At 46.9% G+C, this 21,512-nt stretch overlaps 1 protein-coding gene across 2 annotated transcripts in view; it reads right to left on the reverse strand.

The window, feature by feature from the left end:
- trnau1apb (tRNA selenocysteine 1 associated protein 1b) overlaps positions 1-21,512 on the reverse strand; it is a 29,934-nt gene that overhangs the window by 664 nt on the left and 7,758 nt on the right. For both annotated transcript variants that reach the window (XM_078426723.1, XM_078426714.1), the window contains exons 4-8: positions 20,965-21,017; positions 18,156-18,287; positions 17,607-17,726; positions 4,904-5,099; positions 1,791-1,842 (exon numbers count right to left, since the gene is read on the reverse strand). In XM_078426723.1, the coding sequence (XP_078282849.1) occupies positions 1,791-1,842; positions 4,904-5,099; positions 17,607-17,726; positions 18,156-18,287; positions 20,965-21,017 (553 nt within the window). The remainder of the gene's footprint in view (positions 1-1,790; positions 1,843-4,903; positions 5,100-17,606; positions 17,727-18,155; positions 18,288-20,964; positions 21,018-21,512) is intronic.

The following is a 21,512-nucleotide window of genomic DNA, read 5'->3' on the forward strand; positions in this document are numbered from 1 at the left end:
CCCTGACTCCGCTATCCTTAAGAGCTCTATCTAGCTCTCTCTTGAATGCATTCAGAGAATTGGCCTCCACTGCCTTCTGAGGCAGAGAATTCCACAGATTCACAACTTGACTGAAAAAGTTTTTCCTCATCTCAGTTCTAAATGGCCTCCCCCTTATGCTTAAACTGTGGCCCCTTGTTCTGGACTCCCCCAACATTGGGAACATGTTTCCTGCCTCTAACGTGTCCAACCCCTTAATAATCTTATACGTTTCGATAAGATATCCTCTCATCCTTCTAAATTCCAGTGTCTACAAGCCTAGTCGCTCCAGTCTTTCAACATATGATAGTCCCGCCATTCTGGGAATTAACCTAGTAAACCTACGCTGCACGCCCTCAATAGGAAGAATATCCTTCCTCAAATTTGGAGACCAAAACTGCACACAGTACTCCAGGTGCAGTCTCACTAGGGCCCTGTACAACTGCAGAAGAACCTCTTTGCTCCTATACTCAACTCCTCTTGTTATGAAGGCCAACATTCTATTGCTGGGGTAACTCAGCAGGTCAGGCAGCATCTGTGGAGAACATGGATAGGTGACTTTTCATAGAGTGCTGGAGTAACTCAGTGGGTCAGGCAGCATCTCTGGAGAACATGGGTAGGTGGCGTTTCAGTACGGGACCCTGCTGTGGGCCTTTTGTGAAGCAAAATAACCAAAGAACAGCAGGCAAGTTTCCCCCACCCCAACATAACGTTTGACACTGAGATGGCAAGGTGCCTTGGTAGCGAGCTGCCAAAGGAGGTCATTGAGGCAGGCATTACAACAGCATTTAAATTAACTTATAAACATAGAAAATAGGTGCAGGAGGAGGCTATTTGGCCCTTCGAGCCAGCAGCGCCATTCATTGTGATCATGGCTGATCATCTACAAACAGTAACCTGTGCCCACCTTCTCCCCATATCCCTTGATTCCACTAGCCCCTAGAGCTCTATCCAACTATTTTAAATTCATTCAGTGAATTGGCTTCCACTGCCTTCTGTGGCAGAGAATTCCACAAATATCTGGGTGAAAAAAATTGTTCTCACCTCAGTTTTAAATGGCCTCCCCTTTATTCTTAGACTGTGGCCCCTGGTTCTAGACTCCCCAACCTTAGAATAAAGGGGAGGCCATTTAACACTGAGGTGAAAAGGAACTTTTTCACCCAGAGAATTGTGTGTTTGTGGAATTCTCTGCCTCAGAGAATTCTCTGGCAGGGGTTACCGATTGTGGACGATCAGCCATGATGACAATGAATGGCGGTGCTGGCTCGAAGTGCCAAATGGCCTCCCCCTGCTTCTATGTTTCTATGTTTCTAACATTGGGAACATTTTCCTGCATCGAGCTTGTCTAGTCCTTTTATAATTTTATACGTCTCAATAAGACACTCTCATCCTTCTAAACTCCAATGAATACAAGCCTAGTCTTTCCAATCTTTCCTCATGACAGTCCCGCCATCCCTGGGATTAACCTGGTGAACCTACGCTGCACTGCCTCAATTACAAGGATGTCCTTCCACAAATTAGGAGACCAAAACTGCACACAGTACTCCAGATGTGGCAGGGTAGGTTAAATTGACCGAAGGGTCTCGACCCGAAACGTCTCCCATTCCTTCTCTCCTGAGATGCTGCCTGACCTGCTGAGTTACTCCAGCATTTTGTGAAATAAATACCTTCGATTTGCACCAGTATCTGCAGTTATTTCCTTAGAATTACAAAAGATATTGCAAGGACAGGCTGCAAATCAATGAAGAAATCGATGCTGAACATAGTCTCACCTTCCACACACTCTTCTTCAGTCTCCTCAGTCAGTGTGGCGCTTTGCTGAAACTGAATAAGTTTAGAGTTTAGTTCATCATTGTCACGTGTACAGAGGTCCAGTGAAAAGATTTATCTTGCGTGCTATCCGGCCCATAACACAGTGTACAGATACAGGATAAAGGGTATAACACTTAGTGCAAGATTATAGATAGTCCAAAGATCTCCAATGAGGTAGATTGGAGGTCAGGCCAGCTCTCTAGTTGGTGATAAGACGGTTCAGTTGCCCGATAACAGCTGGGAAGAAACTGTCCCTGAATCTGGAGGTGTGCGTTTTCACACTTCTGTACCTCCTGCCCGATGGGAGAGGGGAGGAGAGGGAGTGGCCGGGATGAGACTGGCCCTCGATTGTGCTGCTGGCCTTGCCGAGGCAGTGTGAGGTGGAGATGGAGTCAATGGAAGCGAGGTTGGTCTGTGAGAACAAAGGTCGACACAAGACTCCGATCTACAAACTCTGACGACTCTGCCATCGTCGGCCTCATCACGGGCGGCGAGAACAGGGCGTAAAGAGAACTGATCAAGGAGTTTGTGGACTGGTGCCAGCGGAACTGCCTCCGGATCAACGCGGGGAAAACCAGGGAGATGGTGGTAGATTTCCGCAGGCACAGCCAGGTCCCCCCGACACCGGAGAACATCCAGGGAATGGACATCGAAAGGGTGGACTCTTATACGTACCTGGGTGTCTACCTCAATAATAAACTGGACTGGACCGAAAACACCGATGCGCTATACAGAAAGGGCCAGAGCAGACTTTATCTGCTGAGGAGACTCAGGTCCTTTGGAGTGCAGGGGGCAGTCCTAAGGACCTTCTACAACACGGTGGTTGCATTGGCCATTTTCTATGGAGTGGTCTGCTGGAGCAGCAGCATCTCAGCGGCGGAAGGGAAGAGACTCAACAAGCTGGTCAGGAAGGCCAGCTCTGTCCTGGGTTGCCCCCTCGACTCAGTGCAGGTGGTGGGAGAGAGGAGGATGATGGCAAAGATAACATCGCTGCTGGACAACGACTCCCATCCCATGCAGGACACTGTCACTGCACTGAGTAGCTCCTTCAGTGACAGACTCCTTCACTCCAAGTGCGTGAAGGAGAGATATAGGAGGTCCTTTCTTCCCCGCTGCTGTGAGACTGCACAACCAGCACTGCTCCCATCAGACCAGTCAACAGTAACAGCTAAGGAATACAATTTATCCTTGTCTTTACTTTTATTTAAATGAATGATCTCTTGCTGTCCACTTTGCTGCTGTAACACTGTAAATTTCTCCGGTGTGGGACGAATGAAGGCATATATTATTATATTAAGATGCCGGAGTAACTCAGCGGTTCAGGCAGCATCTCTGGAGAGAAAGAACGAGTGACGTTTCGGGTCGTGGCCCTTGGTCTGTGTAATGGTCTGGACTGCGTCCACAACTCCCTGCAGTGTCTAGCAGTCTTGGATGCTTTCCAGGGCGGCAGGGCGGCACGGTGGCACAGCGGAGAGCTGCTGCCTCAGCAGCCAGAGACCCGGGTTCAATCCTGACCACAGGTGCTGTCTGTAAGGAGTTTGCACGTTCTTCACGTGACCTGCGCGCGTTTTCCCCTGGTGCTCTGGTTTTCCCACCACACTCCAAAGACACATGGGTTTGTAGGTTAATTGGCTTCGGTGAAAAAATGTAAATAGTCCCTAGTGTGTGGGATAGTGTTAAGTGTGCGGGAATCGCAGGTCAGCATGGACTCAGCGGGCCGAAGGGCCCGTTTCCAGTCTAAAGACACTGAACCTTCACTGCAACAGGGTGACCAAAACCAAACCAAACACAATATTCCAAATGTGGCCTCGCTGGTCGGCACGGACTAAGTGGGCCGAAGGGCCTGTTTCCGCGCTGCATGTCAGGTCCAAAGTAAATTGGAAAGTGAATGGACTGCACGTTTCCCATTAAAATGAGCACAAACATTCTTCTAATCGTAAGATTTATAAAGAGAGTGTTATTGAAAAAAAATAGGTGCAGGAGTAGGCCAATCAGCCCTTCGAGCCAGCACCGCCATTCAATATGATCATGGCTGATCATCCACAATTAGTACCCCTTTCCTGCTTTTCCCCCATATCCCTTGATTCCATTAGCCCCAAGAGCTAAATCTATCTCTCTCGAAAACATCCAGTGAATTGACCTCCACTGCCTTCTGCGGTAGAGAATTCCACAGATTCACGACACTCTGTCTACGAATAAAGGGGAGGCCATTTAAAACTGAGGTGAGAAGAAACTTTTTCACCCAGAGTTTTTTGAATTTGCGGAAATCTCTGCCACAGAAGGCAGTGGAGGCCGATTCATTTCTTCATTTCACTGCACATCGAGTATGTGTATGTGACAAATAAATTTGACTTGACTTGACTGGTTGAATTTAAGAGAGGGTTAGATAGAGCTCTTGGGGGCTGCTGGAATCAAGGGATATGGGGAGAAGGCAGGCGCGGGTTACTGATTGTGGATGATCAGCCGTGATCACAATGAATGGCGGTGCTGGCTCGAAGGGCCAAATGGCCTCCTCCTGCACCTAGTTTCTCTGGGTGAAGAGGTTTTTCCTCGTCTCAGTCTCATATAAATAGACAATAGACGATAGGTGCAGGAGGAGGCCATTCAGCCCTTTGAGCCAGCACCACCATTCAATGTGATCATGGCTGATCATTCCCAATCAGTACCCCGTTCCTGCCTTCTCCCCATACCCCCCGACTCTGCTATCCTTAAGAGCTCTATCCAGCTCTCTCTTGAAAGCATCCAGAGAATTGGACGCCACCGCCTTCTGAGGCAGAGAATTCCACAGATTCACAACTCTCCGACTGAAAAGGTTTTTCCTCATCTCCGTTCTAAATGGCCTACCCCTTATTCTTAAACCGTGGCCCCTTGTTCTGGACTCCCCTAACATTGGGAACATGTTTCCTGCCTCTAACGCGTCCAACCCCTTAATAATGGCCCTGCCCTTATTCTTAAACTGCGACCCTTTGTTCTGGATCAGTGACCCCTGGTTCTGGACCTTGTAATAAAAATGTGACCCTTGGTCCTGGAGACTTGCGTCCTAATAATAAAAACAAAATGGCAGCGGCTTTACCTCGGATAGTTGCGTCATGCCGGTGCCCAGAGAGGGGGCGGCCGCCGTGGTCTCGGTGGTACCGTATTGTGGGTATCCATATCCGTAGGTTGAATACGGATCGTAGCCCCACTGGGAGTAATACTGCTGGTACTGCTGGTAATACTGCGTGTAGTTGTAGCTGGCCGTCGGCTGGTACTCCGACTTTGTTTTCGCACTGAAAGCAACAAGAACATCCAAATTAAACAGCTCACATTCACGGGCGGCACTGTGGCACAGCGGGTAGAGCTGCTGCCTCAAAGACTACACGTGTCTACTGCAGTACAAGAAAATAACTGCAGATGCTGGTACAAATCGAAGGTGTTTATTCACAAAATGCTGGAGTAACTCAGCAGATCATTCTGAAGAAGGGTCTCGACCCGAAACGTCACCCATTCCTTCTCTCCCGAGATGCTGCCTGACCCGCTGAGTTACTCCAGCATTTTGTGAATAAATACCTTCGACGTGTCTACTGCAGTTGTACAGGGCATTGGTGAGACCACACCTGGAGTATTGCGTACAGTCTCTTAATCCGAGGTAAGACATTCTTGCCATAGAGGGAGTACAGAGAAGGTTCACCAGATTGATTCCTGGGATGACAGGACTTTCATATGAAGAAAGACTGGATAGACTCGGCTTGTACTCGCTGGAATTTAGAAGATTGAGGGGGGATCTTATAGAAACTTACAAGATTCTTAAGGGGTTGGACAGGCTAGATGCAGGAAGATTGTTCCCGATGTTGGGGAAGTCCAGAACAAGGGGTCACAGTTTAAGGATAAGGGGGAGGTCTTTTAGGACCGAGATGAGAAAGTTTATTTTCACAGAGTGGTGAATCTGTGGAATTCTCTGCCACAGAAGGTAGTTGAGGCCAGTTCATTGGCTATATTTAAGAGGGAGTTAGATGTGGCCCTTGTGGCTAAAGGGATTAGGGGGTATGGAGAGAAGGCAGGTACAGGATACTGAGTTGGATGATCAGCCATGATCACAATGAATGGCAGTGCTGGCTCGAAGGGCCGAATGGCCTACTCCTGCACCTACTTTCTATGTTTCTACGTGATTACAATCCAGCTACCCATCATGTACAGATATAGGATAAAGGGAATAATGTTTAGTAATGCAAGATAAAGTCCAATTAAAGATAGCCTGAGTGTATCCAACAAGGTAGATGGTAGACCAAAGAACGGCAGATGCTGGCTTGTACCAAAGAAAGACACAAAGTACTGGAGTAACTCGACGGGACAGGCAGCATCTATGGAGAAAAGAGATGGGTGATGTTTTGGGCCCTGACATGCTTTACTCCAGCTCTCTGCTCATGTGCCACAGAAGGCTGTGGAGGCCAAGTCAGTGGATATATTCAAGGAAGAGATAGATTCTTGATTAGTAGAGTTGTCACAGGTTATGAGAATGGGGTTATAGGAGGGAGAGGTAGATCAGCCATGATTGAATGGCCGGGTTCCATCCTGACTATGGGTGCTGTCTGTACGGAGTCTGTACGTTCTCCCCGTGACCTGCGTACGTTTTCTCCGAGATCTCCGGTTTCCTCCCACACTCGAAAGACGTGCAGGTTTATAAGTTAGAAACATAGAAGGTAGGTGCAGGAGGAGGCCATTTGGCCCTTCGAGCCAGCACTGCCATTCATTGTGATCATGGCTGATCATCCACAATCAGTAACCCGTGCCTGCCTTCTCCCCCTATCCCTCGATTCCACTAGCCCCTAGAGCTCTATCTAACTCTCTTTTAAATTCATCCAGTGAATTGGCCTCCACTGCCCTCTGTGGCAGAGAATTCCACAAATTCACAACTCTCTGGGTGAAAAGGTTTTCTTCTCACCTCAGTTTTAAATGGCCTCCCCTTTATTCTAAGACTGGCCCCTGGTTCTGGACTCCCCCAACATTGGGAACATTTTTCCTGCATCGAGCTTGTCCAGTCCTTTCATAATTTTATACGTCTCTATAAGAAGATCCCCTCTCATCCTTCTAAACTCCAGTGAATGTTGAACAGCAGTTTCTCTTTAACGACGAGAGTTTAATTTTAGAAACATGGAGAAATTGCTTCTAATTGAAACAGCTGATAAAGCTTCCAAAAACAACTTGGATCTCAAACATGTATTGTCATGAGTAGTTCATGAGTTGGAGGAGCAGAATGAGACCATTCCGCCCATCAAGTCTACTCCACCATTCAATCACGGCTGATCTATCTCTCCCTCCTAACCCATTCTCCTGCCTTCTCCCCATAATCCCTGACACCCGTACTAATCAATAATCTATCTCTGCCTTAAAAATATCCATTGACTTGACCTCCACATGCATCTGTGGCAAAAAAATCCAGATTCACCACCCTCTGACTAAAGAAATTCCTGCTTATCTCCTCTCTAAATGTACGGCCTTTTATTCTGAGGCTCTGCCCTCTGGTCCTAGATTCTCCTACTGGATAATTAGGGAGAGACATTTCTGAAAGAATACCGACGATCAGATGTGCAGGAAAGAACTGCAGATGCTGGTTTAAATCGAAGGTAGGCACAAAATGCTGGAGTAACTCAGCGGGACAGGTAGCATCTCTGGAGCGAAGGAATGGGTGATGTTTCGGGTCGAGACTCTTAACAGTCAGAGTCATACAGTGTGGAAACAGGCCCTTCAGCCCAACTCGCCCACACCAGCCAACAGTATCCCAGCTACCCTAGTCCCACTTGCCTGAGCTTGGCCCATATCCCTCCAAACCTGTCCTAACCATGTACCTGTCCAACTGTTTCTTAAACGAAGGGATAGTCCTAGCTTCAACTACCTCCTCCGGCAGCTCGTTCCATACCCCCACCACCCTCTGTGTGGAAAAAGTGTCCCCTCTGGTTCCTATTAAATCTTTCTCCCCCTCACCTTGAACCCGTGTCCTCTGGTCCTCAATTTCCCCTACTCTGGGTAAAAGATTCTGTGCATCTCCCATGATTTTGTGTACTTCTTCAGTCTGACCATCAGATACCAGACACGACTGGAATTTAGAAGGATGAGAGGAGATCTTATCGAAACGTGTAAGATTATTAAGGGGTTGGACACGTTAGAGGCAGGAAACATGTTCCCAATGTTGGGGGAGTCCAGAACAAGGAGCCACAGTTTAAGAATAAGGGGTAGGCCATTTTGAACTGAGATGAGGAAAAACTTTTTCAGTCAGAGAGTTGTGAATCTGTGGAATTTTCTGCCTCAGAAGGCAGTGGAGGCCAATTCTCTGAATGCATTCAAGAGAGAGCTAGATAGAGCTCTTAAGGATAGCGGAGTCAGGGGGTATGGGGAGAAGGCAGGAACGGGGTACTGATTGAGAACGATCAGCCATGATCACATTAAATGGCAGTGCTGGCTCGAAGGGCCGAGGGGGCCAAATGGCCTCCTCCTGCACCTATTGTCTATTGACTGCATCACGGAACATAGAACTGTACAGCACAGGAGCAGGACCTTCGGCCCAATGTCTGTGCTAGACCAACCCTGCACATGATCCGTATCCCGCCATTTCCTCAATCGTGTGCTTAACGAAAAGCCTCTTAAACGCCACTATTGTATCTACCTCCAACATCACTGGGGCAGCGCGTTCCAGGCACCCACCAACCACTAAAAAAAACCCAGTCCCGCTCATCCCAAAGCCATGTCTCTAGATTTAAAGAACTCAAAAACTACCTGCCCATTTCCTCCACAGATGCTGCCTGACCAGCTGAGTTGTTCCACCATTTTAACTTTTTTTTTTACTCAAGATAGGTTTAAGTTTATTTATTGTCACATGTACCAAGGAGCGGGGAAATGCTTCGCTTTGCATGCAATCCAATCAGTTCAATCAGAAATGCAATCAAGTCAAACTCTAGTACAATAGGTAGAGCAAAGGGGAAGACAGTGCAGAATATAGTTCTCAGCATTGTAGCGCATTAGTGCCAGAGACAAGGTCCAATGTCCAAAATGGGGTAGAGGTGAATAGACAATAGGCGCAGGAGTAGGCCGTTCAGCCCTTTGAGCCAGCATCGCCATTCAATATGATCATGGTTGATGATCAGTACCCTGTTCCTGCTTTCTCGCCATATCCCTTGATTCAGTTAGCCCCAAGAGCTCTATCTAACTCTCTTGAAAGCATCCAGAGAATTGGCCTCCACTGCCTTCTGAGGCAGAGAATTCCACAGATTCACAACTCTGGGTGAAAACATTTTTCCTCATCTCTGTTCTAAATGGCCTACCAATTATCCTTAAACTGTGGCCCCTGGTTCTGGATTGGGCCAGTATCCTAGTTTCTTCTCAGCTGTTATCAGGCAAACAAACTTTCACATCACCAATTAGGGAGCTGTCCAGACCCACCATTTACCTCAGATCAGAAGGGCAGAAGGAATTGTACAATTAGGCCATTCGGCCCATCAAGTCTACTCCGCCATTCAATCATGGCTGATCTATCTCTCCCCTCCTAACCCCATTCGCTTCATAACCTGTGACAACTCTACTAATCAAGAATCTATCACTTCCTTAAATATATCCACTGACTTGGCCTCCACAGCCTTCTGTGGCACATGAGCAGAGAGCTGGAGTAAAGCATGTCAGGACCCAAAACATCACCCATCTCTTTTCTCCAGAGATGCTGCCTGACCCGTCAAGTTACTCCAGTACTTTGTGTCTTTCTTTGGTACAAGCCAGCATCTGCAGTTCTTTGGTCTACCATCTACCTCGTTGGATACACTCAGGCTATCTTTAATTGGACTTTATCTTGCATTACTAAACATTATTCCCTTTATCCTATATCTGTACACTGTGGGCAGCTGGATTGTAATCACGTATAGTTTTTCCACTGACTGGATAACACGCAACAAAAAAGCTTTTCACTGTTCCTCGGCACACATGACAATAACAATAAACCAAACAAACATCCAGAACCAGGGGCCACCATCTAAGAATAAAGGGGAGGCCATTTAAAACTGAGGTGAGAAGAAACTGGGCTTGTATTCACTGGTGTTTAGAAGGATGAGAGGGGATCTTATAGAAACGTATAGAAATTATAAAAGGACTGGACAAGCTAGATGCAGAAAAAATGTTCCCAATGTTGGGGGAGTCCAGAACCAGGGGCCAGTCTTAGAATAAAGGGGAGGCCATTTAAAACTCATGCGAGCAAAAGAAATTTCACCCAGTTGTGAATTTGGAAACATGGAAAATAGGTGCAGGAGTAGGCCATTCGGCCCTTCGAGCCTGCACCGCCATTCAATATGATCATGGCTGATCATCCAACTCAGTATCCTGTACCTGCCTTCTCTCCATACCCCCTGATCCCTTTAGCCACAAGGGCCACATCTAACTCCCTCTTAAGTATAGCCAATGAACTGGCCTCAACTACCTTCTGTGGCAGAGAATTCCACAGACTCATCACTCTCTGTGTGAAGAAATGTTTTCTCATCTCGGTCCTAAAAGACTTCCCCCTTATCCTTAAGCTGTGACCCCTGGTTCTGGACTTTCCCAACATCGGGAACAATCTTCCTGCATCTAGCCTGTCCAACCCCTTAAGAATTTTGTAAGTTTCTATAAGATCCCCCCTCAATCTTCTAAATTCCAGCGAGAATTACTTTTAGAATTTGTGGAATTCTCTGCCACAGAGGGCAGTGGAGGCCAATTCATTGGATGAATTTAAAAGAGAGTTAGATAGAGCTCTAGGTGCTAGTGGAATCAAGGGATATGGGGAGAAGGCAGGCACAGGTTATGGATTGTGGATGATCAGCCGTGATCACAATGAATGGCGGTGCTGGCTCGAAGGGCCACATGGCCTCCTCCTGCACCTATTTTCTATGTCTAACATGGAAGTACAGTTCAGAAGCCTGATTGCAGCATCTGCAATTCTTTACTTTTAGAATTTTAGACTTTAGAATTAGAATTTTAGAATTTAGAAATGGGCCCTGCAGCCCACCGAGTCTATGCTAACCAGCAATCACTAGCACCAACCTACACACTTGGAACAAGTTACAACTTGTACTGAAACCAGTTAACCGACAAAACTGTACATCTTTAGAGCATGGCAGGAAACTGGAGCACCCAGAGAAAACCCACACTACCATAGGGAGAACGTAAAAAGTCCATACATTTTAATATTTTTTTTTAGACTTAGAGATAGTGCGGAAACAGGCCCTTCGGCCCACCGGGTCCGTGCCGCCCAGCGATCCCCCACATTAACACTATCCTACAATTTTTTAATTTTATTTTTTAATTTGCCCAGCCAATTAACCTACAAACCCGCACATCTTTGGAGTGTGGGAGGAAACCGAAGATCTCGGAGAAAACCCACGCAGGTCACGGGGAGAACGTACAAACTCCGTACAGACGGCGCCCGTAGTCAGGATCGAACCCGAGTCTCCGGCGCTGCATTCGCTGTAAGGCGGCAACTCTACCGCTGCGCCACCATGACCGCCCTCTCAATCTCAATACAGACAACACCCGGGTCTCTGCTCTTGGCAGTGTAAGGCAGCAACTCTACCACTGCGCTGCCCCAACTCTTTGTATCTCCAGGAGAGGGATAGATTAGGTAGATGCACAGAGTCTCTTGCCCAGAGTAGGTGAATCAAAACATAGGTTTAAGGTGAAGGGGGAAAAGATTTAATAGGAAGCCGAGGGGTAACCTATTCACACAGAGAGAGGTGGGTGTAAGGAACAAGCTGCCAGAGGAGGCAGTGACCATCACAACTTTAAGAAACAGGTAGACAGGTGCATGGATAGGACAGGTTTGGAGGGGTGTGGGCCAAACACAGGCAGGTGGGACTAGTGTAGTTTAGAGATACAGGGCAGAAACACTATCCTACACACACACAATCACAACCACACAAATCACCATAAAACTTTATTAGCCAAGTATGTTTTGCAACATACAAGGAGCTTCATTTGCCGTACAGTCATAACAAGGGACTATTTACACATACACCAAGCCAATTAACCTACATACAGAGCTGAGATGAGGAAAAACTTTTTCAGTCAGAGAGTTGTGAATCTGTGGAATTCTCTGCCTCAGAAGGCAGTGGAGGCCAATTCTCTGAATGCATTCAAGAGAGAGCTAGATAGAGCTCTTAAGGATAGCGGAGTCAGGGGGTATGGGGAGAAGGCAGGAACAGGGTACTGACTGAGAATGATCAGCCATGTTCACATTGAATGGCAGTTCTGGCTCAAAGGGCCAAATGGCCTCCTCCTGCACCTATTGTCTATTGTCTACAAACCTGTACATCTTTGGAGTGCAGGAGGAAACCAAAGTTCTTGGAGAAAACCCACACAAGTCACAGGGAGAACGTAAAAACTCCGTACAGACAGCACCCATAGTCGGGATCAAACCCAGGGCTCCAGCACTGCAAGGCAGCAACTCTACCGCTGCGCCACCGTATAGATGGGACACGTTGGCCAGCAGGGCTTAGTTGGGCCAAAGGTCCTGTTTCCACACTCCATCTTTACCCATCAGTATGGAGTCGGGACTTACCTGAGCCACTGCCACCATACAACTTCAGAGCCATCCTCACACTCTGCCTGATCACTCAACTGGTCCATCCTTCCTGCTCAATCTGGGTGCCCACTAGGCTGAGGCCTCTCATTAAATAGCTGGAGAGCAGACCAGCTGTGAGCCCTTTTAATGAATGTCGAGCACTTGATTAACAATTAACAGCTGCAGCTATGAATTACTTGCTAGGCAGACGATTAGTCTAAATTGGGGGGCAGGTGAAAAATGTTAGCAGCCTATTAAAAATCACCGACTATGGTTGGAACCACACACTGACAATTAGTCAGTGGAGATTGTGATGATATCACAGTCACATCTCCTGATGGCACTAGAGCTGAAATATTAACTGCCCATTTTACTCCACAGATGCTGCCTGATTTACTTAGTTTCACCAACCCCTCTCACTTTAATAACCTACCACCCTTTGAGCAAAATAAACTTTGCCCCTCTGGCTCCAATTAAATCTTCCCCCCCTGTAAACCTACAGGGCAGTCACGGTGGCGCAGCGGTAGAGTTGCTGCCTTACAACGAATGCAGCGCCGGAGACTCGGATTCGATCCTGACTACGGGCGCCGTCTGTACGGAGTTTGTACGTTCTCCCCGTGACCTGCGTGGGTTTTCTCCGAGATCTTCGGTTTCCTCCCAAACTCCAAAGACATACAGGTATGTAGGTTAATTGGCTGGGCAAATGTAAAAAAAAATTGTCCCTAAAGTGTGTAGGATAGTGTTAATGTGCGGGGATCGCTGGGCGGCGCGGACACGGTGGGCCGAAAGGGCCTGTGTCCGTGCTGTATCTCTAAATCTAAAAAAAAATCTTAAACTAAACTAATCTAGGTTAAAATGAAAACTCTGGGCATTTACCCAATCTATTTTTCCTCATGATCTTATACACCTCTACAAGATCACCCCTCATCCTCCCTCCTGCACTCTAAGGACTAAAGACCCAGCCTGCTCATACTCTCTCTATAGTTCAGACCCTCGAGTACTGGCAACATCCACGTAAATCTTCTCCGCACTCTTTCACGGTTAACATCTTTCCCTGTAACAGGCAGATCAAATTTGAACACAACACTCACAATTACAGGGATGTAGACAATAGGTGCAGGAGGAGGCCATTCGGCCCTTCGAGCCAGCACCGAAGGGCCGAATCTGATCATGGCTGATCATTCTCAATCAGAACCCCGTTCCTGCCTTCTCCCCATACCCCCTGACTCAGCTATCCTCAAGAACTCTCTCTTGAATGCATTCAGAGAATTGGCCTCCACTGCCTTCTGAGGCAGAGAATTCCACAGATTCACAACTCTCTGACTGAAAAAGTTTTTCCTCATCTCAGTTCTAAATGGCCTACCCCTTATTCTTAAACTGTGGCCCCTTGTTCTGGACTCCCCCAACATTGGGAACATGTTTCCTGCCTCTAACGTGTTCAACCCCTGAATAATCTTATACGTTTCGATAAGATCTCCTCTCATCCTTCTAAATTCCAGTGTATACAAGCCTAGTCGCTCCAGTCTTTCAACATATGACAGTCCCGCCATTCCGGGAATTAACCTAGTAAACCTACGCTGCACGCCCTCAATAGCAAGAATATCCTTCCTCAAACTTGGAAACCAAAACTGCACACAGTACTCCAGGTGCGGTCTCACCAGGGCCCTGTACAACTGCAGAAGGACCTCTTTGCTCCTATACTCAACTCCTCTTGTTATGAGGGCCAACATTCCATTGGCTTTCTTCACTGCCTGCTGTACCTGCATACTTCCTTTCAGTGACTGATGTACTAGGACACCCAGATCTCGTTGTACGTCCCCTTTTCCTAACTTGACACCATTCAGATAATACTCTGCCTTCCTATTCTTACCACCAAAGTGGATAACCTCACACTTATCCACATTAAACTGCATCTGCCATGCATCCGCCCACTCACACAACTTGTCCAAGTCACCCTGCAACCTCATAGCAGCTTCCTCACAATTCACACTACCACCCAGCTTTGTATCATCTGCAAATTTGCTAATGGTACTTTTAATCCCTTCATCCAAGTCATTAATGTATATTGTAAATAGCTGCGGTCCCAGCACCAAGCCTTGTTGTACACCACTAGTTATTGCCTGCCATTCTGAAAGGGACCCATTTATCCCCACTCTTTGCTTTCTGTCTGTCAACCAATTTTCTATCCATGTCAGTACCCTACCTCCAATACCATGTGCTCTAATTTTGCACACTAATCTCCTATGTGGAACCTTGTCAAAGGCTTTCTGAAAGTCAAGGTACACCACATCCACCGGCTCTCCCCTGACAATTTTCCTAGTTACATCCTCAAAGAATTCCAGAAGATTAGTCAAGCATGATTTCCCCTTGGTAAATCCATGCTGACTCGGAACAATCCTGTTACTACTATCCAAATGCTCCGCAATTTCGTCTTTTATAATTGACTCCAGCATCTTCCCCACCACTGATGTCAGACTAACTGGTCTATAATTTCCTGTTTTCTCTCTTCCCTCCTTTCTTAAAAAGTGGGACAACATTAGCTACCCTCCAATCCACAGGAACTGACCCGGAATCTATAGAACATTGGAAAATGATCACCAATGCGTCCACAATTTCTAGCGCCACCTCCTTAAGTAGTCTGGGATGCAGACCATCTGGCCCTGGGGATTTATCAGCCTTCAGTCCCATCAGTCTACCCAACACCATTTCCTGCCTAATGTGGATTTCCTCCGTCATCCTAGGATCTCTGGCCACTAGAACATCTGGGAGATTGCTTGTATCTTCTTTAGTGAAGACAGATCCAAAGTACCGGTTCAACTTGTCTGCCATTTCCTTGTTCCCCATAATAAATTCCCCCGCTTCTGTCTTCAAGGGACCCACATTTGCCTTGACTATTTTTTTCCTCTTTACATATCTAAAAAAGCTTTTACTATCCTCCTTTATATTACTGGCTAGTTTACCCTCGTACCTCATCTTTTCTCCCCGTATTGCCTTTTTAGTTATCTTCTGTTGCTCTTTAAAAGAGTCCCAATCCTCTGCCTTCCCACTCTTCTTTGCTTTGTTGTACTTCTGCTCTTTTATTTTTATGTTGTCCTTGACTTCCCTTGTCAGCCACGGGTGCCTCTTACTCCCCTTGGAATCTTTCCTCCTCTTTGGGATAAATTGATCCTGCAACTTCTGCATTATTCCCAGGAATACCTGCCATTGCTGTTCCACCATCTTCCCTGCGAGGGCCTCCTTCCAGTCAAATCTGGCCAGCTCCTGCCTCATGCCTCTGTAATCCCCTTTGCTATACTGTAATACTGACACTTCCGATTTTCCCTTCTCCCTCTCAATTTGTAGAGTAAAACTTATCATATTGTGATCACTGCATCCTAATGGCTCTTTTACCTCGAGTCCCCTTATCAGATCAGGTTCATTACACAACACTAAATCCAGAATTGCCTTCTCCCTAGTAGGCTCCAGTACAAGCTGTTCTAAGAATCCATCTCGGAGACACTCCACAAACTCTCTTTCCTGGGGTCCTTTACCAACCTGATTTTCCAGTTTACCTGCATGTTGAAAGTGAAAGAGGCAAAGTGAGTGGGTATATTTAAGGCAGAGATAGATTCTTGATTAGTACGGGTGTCAAGAGGTTATGGGGAGAAGGCAGGAGAATGGGGTTAAGAGGGAGAGATAGATCAGCCATGATTGAATGGCAGAGTCGACTTGATAGGCCGAATGGCCTAATTCTACTCCTCTCACTTTTGAATTTCAGGGCGATCACGGTGGCGCAGCGGTAGAATTACTGCCTTACAGCGCTTGTAGCACCAGAGACCCGGGTTCGATGCTGACTACGGGTGCTGTCTGCACGGAGTCTGTACATCCTCCCCCGTGACCTGCGTGGGTTTTCTCCGAGATCTTCGGTTTCCTCCCAAGCTCCAAAGACGTACAGGTATGTAGGATTAATTGGCTTGGTGCGTATGTGTAAAAACCGTCCCGAGCGTGTGCAGGATAGTGTTTTAAATGTGCGGGGTGATCGCTGGTCGGCGCGGACTCGGTGGGCCGAAGGGGCCTGTTTCCGCACTGTATCCTGAGACTCAAAGGAGCAAAGAGGTCCTTCTGCAGTTGTACAGGGCCCTAGTGAGACCGCACCTGGAGTACTGTGTGCAGTTGTACAGGGCCCTAGTGAGACCGCACCTGGAGTACTGTGTGCAGTTGTACAGGGCCCTAGTGAGACCGCACCTGGAGTACTGTGTGCAGTTGTACAGGGCCCTAGTGAGACCGCACTAGTGAGTACTGTGTGCAGTTGTACAGGGCCCTAGTGAGACCGCACTAGTGAGTACTGTGTGCAGTTGTACAGGGCCCTAGTGAGACCGCACTAGTGAGTACTGTGTGCAGTTGTACAGGGCCCTAGTGAGACCGCACTAGTGAGTACTGTGTGCAGTTGTACAGTGCCCTAGTGAGACCGCACTAGTGAGTACTGTGTGCAGTTTTGGTCTCCAAATTTGAGGAAGGATATTCTTGCTATTGAGGGCGTGCAGCGTAGGTTTACTAGGTTAATTCCCAGAATGGCGGGACTATCATATCTTGAAAGACTGGAACGACTAGGCTTGTATACACTGGAATTTACAAGGATGAGAGGAGATCTTATCGAAACGTATAAGATTATTAAGGGGTCGGACAAGTTAGAGGCAGGAAACATGTTCCCAATGTTGGGGGGAGTCCAGAACAAGGGGCCACAGTTTAAGAATAAGGGGTAGGCCATTTAGAACTGAGATGAGGTTTTCAGTCAGAGAGTTGTGAATCTGTGGAATTCTCTGCCTCAGAAGGCAGTGGAGGCCAATTCTCTGAATGCATTCAAGAGAGAGCTGGATAGAGCTCTTAAGGATAGCGGAGTCAGGGGGTATGGGGAGAAGGCAGGAACGGGGTACTGATTGAGAATGATCAGCCATGATCACATTGAATGGCGGTGCTGGCTCGAAGGGCTGAATGGCCTCCTCCTGCATCTATTGTCTATTGTTTATTGTCTATTGAATGGCGGTGCTGGCTTGAAGGGCCGAATGGCCTCCTCCTGCACCTATTGTCTATTGTATGTAGGATTAATTGGTTTGGTGTGTATGTGTAAAAACCGTCCCGAGCGTGTGCATGATAGTGTTTTAAATGTGCGGGGTGATCGCTGGTCGGTGGGCCGAATGGGCCTGTTTCCGCGCTGTCTCCCGCGACTCAACCAAACCGAGGAACTCGCCTTTTCGGCACAGCTATGCTGATCCGGATGGGTCTCCCCCCCAGCCCTTTGCTGTTCTGGCATTCTTCCAGCGCCTTCTTCTGTTCGTCTTCGTCGGAAAACCGGACGAATCCAAAGCCCCTGACGAAATAAAAAGTAACAGAGAGCGGCGTTTACATGGCGCCCTTCGGCAAGGGGGGGTGAACAGGCTTGAATCAACAGCTTGAAATAGTTTGAACCACGTAGTATGAGAGTTATTACTTTACATCTGAGGTATCATCAATCAGTCCAAGCATTTGGTGTCCTTGTTAATCCTATCTGAGACAGAAAGAATGTTCTTATTCAATGTGTCGTTTAATTTTTCAAATAACCACTGTGGTTTATAAGGGTTGTTTCACAGAAAATGATAAGACGGTCATTATATAATCATCGTTAATATCGACTTTCACTGTCCTTAATCACACAGATACATAATTTTCACTAATAATAATAATAATAATAATTAATTAACAGCGCCGGTCTCTCTGGATAGAAGTACACACAAGCGATGTCACGTGGCAGATACGCTACCTTGAGTTCCCGGATGTGTCTGTCACTACTTTCCCACCTCTACACGACGAATATTTTTTCACAAAGTAGTCGTACAGATGAAAGTCATCAACTTCTGGGGAGAGATCGCCCACAAATATGGAGTATTCTTGGCTGTTGGACAAAACGCACAGCAGTAAACAGGCTGTTGACACCATGGGCTGCAAAATCCCGACTAAACTCCGCGTTGGAACGTCGGTTTAGTTTATTGTCACGTGTACAGTGAAAAGCTTTCATTGGGATTATCGAAATCGTGGCGCGGCGGTAGAGTCGCTGCCTCACAGCGCCGGAGACCCGGGTTCCATCCCGACTACGGGTGCTGTCTGTATGGAGTTTGTACGTTCTCCCCGTGACCTGCGTGGGTTTTCTCCAGGTGCTCCGGTTTCCTCCCGCACTCCAAAGATGTGCAGGTTTTAGGCAATTTGGCTTGGTAAAATTGTAAATGGTCCCTAGTGTGTAACGAATAGTGTTAACGTGCGGGGATCGCTGGTCGGCGCGGACTCGGTGGGCCGAAGGGCCTGTTTCCGCGCTGTATCTCTTAACCTAACCCTATAATCAGGATTATCGCAGTGTGGAGAGCTGCTAAACAAAGCGGATAGCATGCAAAACAAAGCATTTCACTGCACCTCGGTATGTGACAATAATGAACCTACACTAAGAAATCACTCCAATCAATCAATAGTGTTCACTATGTTTCTAATGATAAACCAAATAATGGCGTTACCATCTAGTTCTCATTTGTCGTACTCATACTTTAGTTTAGTGATACAGCGTGGAAACAGGCCATTCGGCCCACCGAGTCCATACCGACCAGCGATCCCCGCACACTAACACTATCCTACGCACACCAGAGACAATTTACACTAATACCAAGCCAGTTAACCTACGTACCTGTACGTCTTTGGAGTGTGGGAGGAAACCGAAGGTCTCGGAGAAAACCCACGTGGTCACGGGGAGAACGTACAAACACCGCACAGACAGCACCCGTAGGCGGGATGGAACCCGGATAGTTGGCGTTGCAAGCGGTGCAAGGCAGCGACTCTACCGCCGCGCCGCCTGCATGACGCCATCTTCTTTGAAGATGTTGTGAACGGCCATTTTGTTTGGTGCACTCTGCAGGAAAGGGACAGAAAACGTGCTTGGAAATTGGAAGAATAAAACTGAGTACAGAAATCGGGAGGTCATAATGAAGTTGCATAAGGCCACATTCAGAGTACTGGGCACCGTGTTATGGGAAAGATGTTGTTGTGGCAACTCTTGCCGACTTCCTCAGTCTAATCAACTATTCTTACACTCTTGTACTTAAGTACTTGTTGTGCTTATGTATAGTAAGATTTCACTGGACTGTAGTAAGATTTATAGTAAGATTTAGTAAGATGACTATAGTAAGATTTCACTGGACTGGACTAAAGAATGTCACGCAGTACCTGGATACATGTGACAATAAAGTGCGATCGATCTATTCTTTATACTGCCATCGTAGAGTCTGTCCTCGCCTTCTCCATCGTGGTCTGGTTTGGCTCAGCCACCAAGCACGACATCCGGAGGCTGCAACGCATCGTTCGATCAGCTGAGAAGGTTGTTGGCTGCAACCTTCCCCTCCCATCGACCAACTGTACACTGCAAGGGCCAGGAAGCGAGCGGGCAAGATCATCTCTGACCCCTCTCACCCTGGCCACAAGCTCTTTGAAGCACTTCCCTCTGGAAGGCGACTCCGGACTGTCAAAGCAGCCACAGCCAGACATAGAAACAGCTTTTTTCCACTAGTAGCTCTACTCAATAACCAAAAGTCTGTAGCCTCCTTTTGCTCTGGTATTTTATTTCATTCTTCACATGTTTAAATTATCATGTTTTATTCTTAATTTTTTACTGTATGTCGTGTTGTTACTTGCGAGCAAAGCACCAAGGCACATTCCTTGTGTGTATGCATACTTGGCTAATAGAATTTATTCAATTCAATTCAATTTTTTATTTTTATTTTTTTTACATTTTACAATAGGTGCAGGAGGAGGCCATTCGCCCCTTCGAGCCAGCACCAACGTTCAATGTGATCATGGCTGATCATTCTCAATCAGTACCCCGTTCCTGCCTTCTCCCCATACCCCCTGACTCCGCTATCCTTAAGAGCTCTATCTAGCTCTCTCTTGAATGCATTCAGGGAATTGGCCTCCACTGCCTTCTGAGGCAGAGAATTCCACAGATTTACAACTCTCTGACTGAAAAAGTTTTTCCTCATCTCCGTTCTAAATGGCCTACCCCTTAGTCTTAAACTGTGGCCCCTTGTTCTGGACTCCCCCAACATTGGGAACATGTTTCCTGCCTCTAACATGTCCAACCCCTTAATAATCTTATATGTTTCGATAAGGTCCCCTCTCATCCTTCTAAATTCCAGTGTGTACAAGCCTAGTAGCTCCAGTCTTTCAACATACGACAGTCCCGCCATTCCGGGAATTAACCTGGTGAACCTACGTTGCACGTTTTCAACAGCAAGAATATCCTTCCTCAAATTTGGAGACCAAAACTGCACTCAATTCTTACACCCAATGAAACTTTCAGGAACTGAATATAATCATAAGATCATAAGTGATAGGAGTAGAATTAGGCCATTCGGCCCATGGAGTCCACTCCACCATTAAGTCCACTCCGCTCATCAATTGTGTATAGTCTTTCCGCTGACTGGATTTCTCGGTATACGTGACAATAAATTAAACCAAACAAAACCATACCAAGCTAAATTAAACTAAACTAGAAACAAAAATCTTACGGAATGAGGAAATATTGACAGACTCACCCTGCATCTGGCTTTTTGCCGTAGGTTGCATAGTTTAACTTGAATTTCTTGGGCTGTGAAACAAAGTAGATATATAAGTCGTTACAGTATACGGGTTCTGTCTTCATAGGTTCTCGGAGCAGAATTAGGCTATTTGGCCCATCGAGTCCACTCCGCCATTCAATCATGGCTGATCTATCTCTCCCTCCTAACCCCATTCTCCTGCCTTCTCCCCATAACCCCCTGACACCCGCACTAATCGAGAATCTATCATTCTCCACCTTAAAAATACCAAATTGACAGCCTTCATAGCCGTCTGTGGCAATGAATTCCAGATTCACCACCCTCTGACTGAAGAAATTCCTCCTCATCTCCATTCTAAAGGAACGTCCTTTAATTCTGAGGCTGTGCCCTCTGGTCCTAGACTCTCCCACTAGTGGAAACATCCTCTCCACATCCACTTTATCCAGGCCTTTTACTATTCAGTACGTTTCAATGAAGATCCCTCCCCCCCTCCCATCCTTCTAAACTCCAACGAGGAGAGGCCTGGTGTTTCTTTGAGGAAAACA

This window comes from Rhinoraja longicauda, chromosome 2 (genome assembly GCF_053455715.1).
Source record: "Rhinoraja longicauda isolate Sanriku21f chromosome 2, sRhiLon1.1, whole genome shotgun sequence".
Classification (NCBI taxonomy): Eukaryota; Metazoa; Chordata; class Chondrichthyes; order Rajiformes; family Arhynchobatidae; genus Rhinoraja; species Rhinoraja longicauda.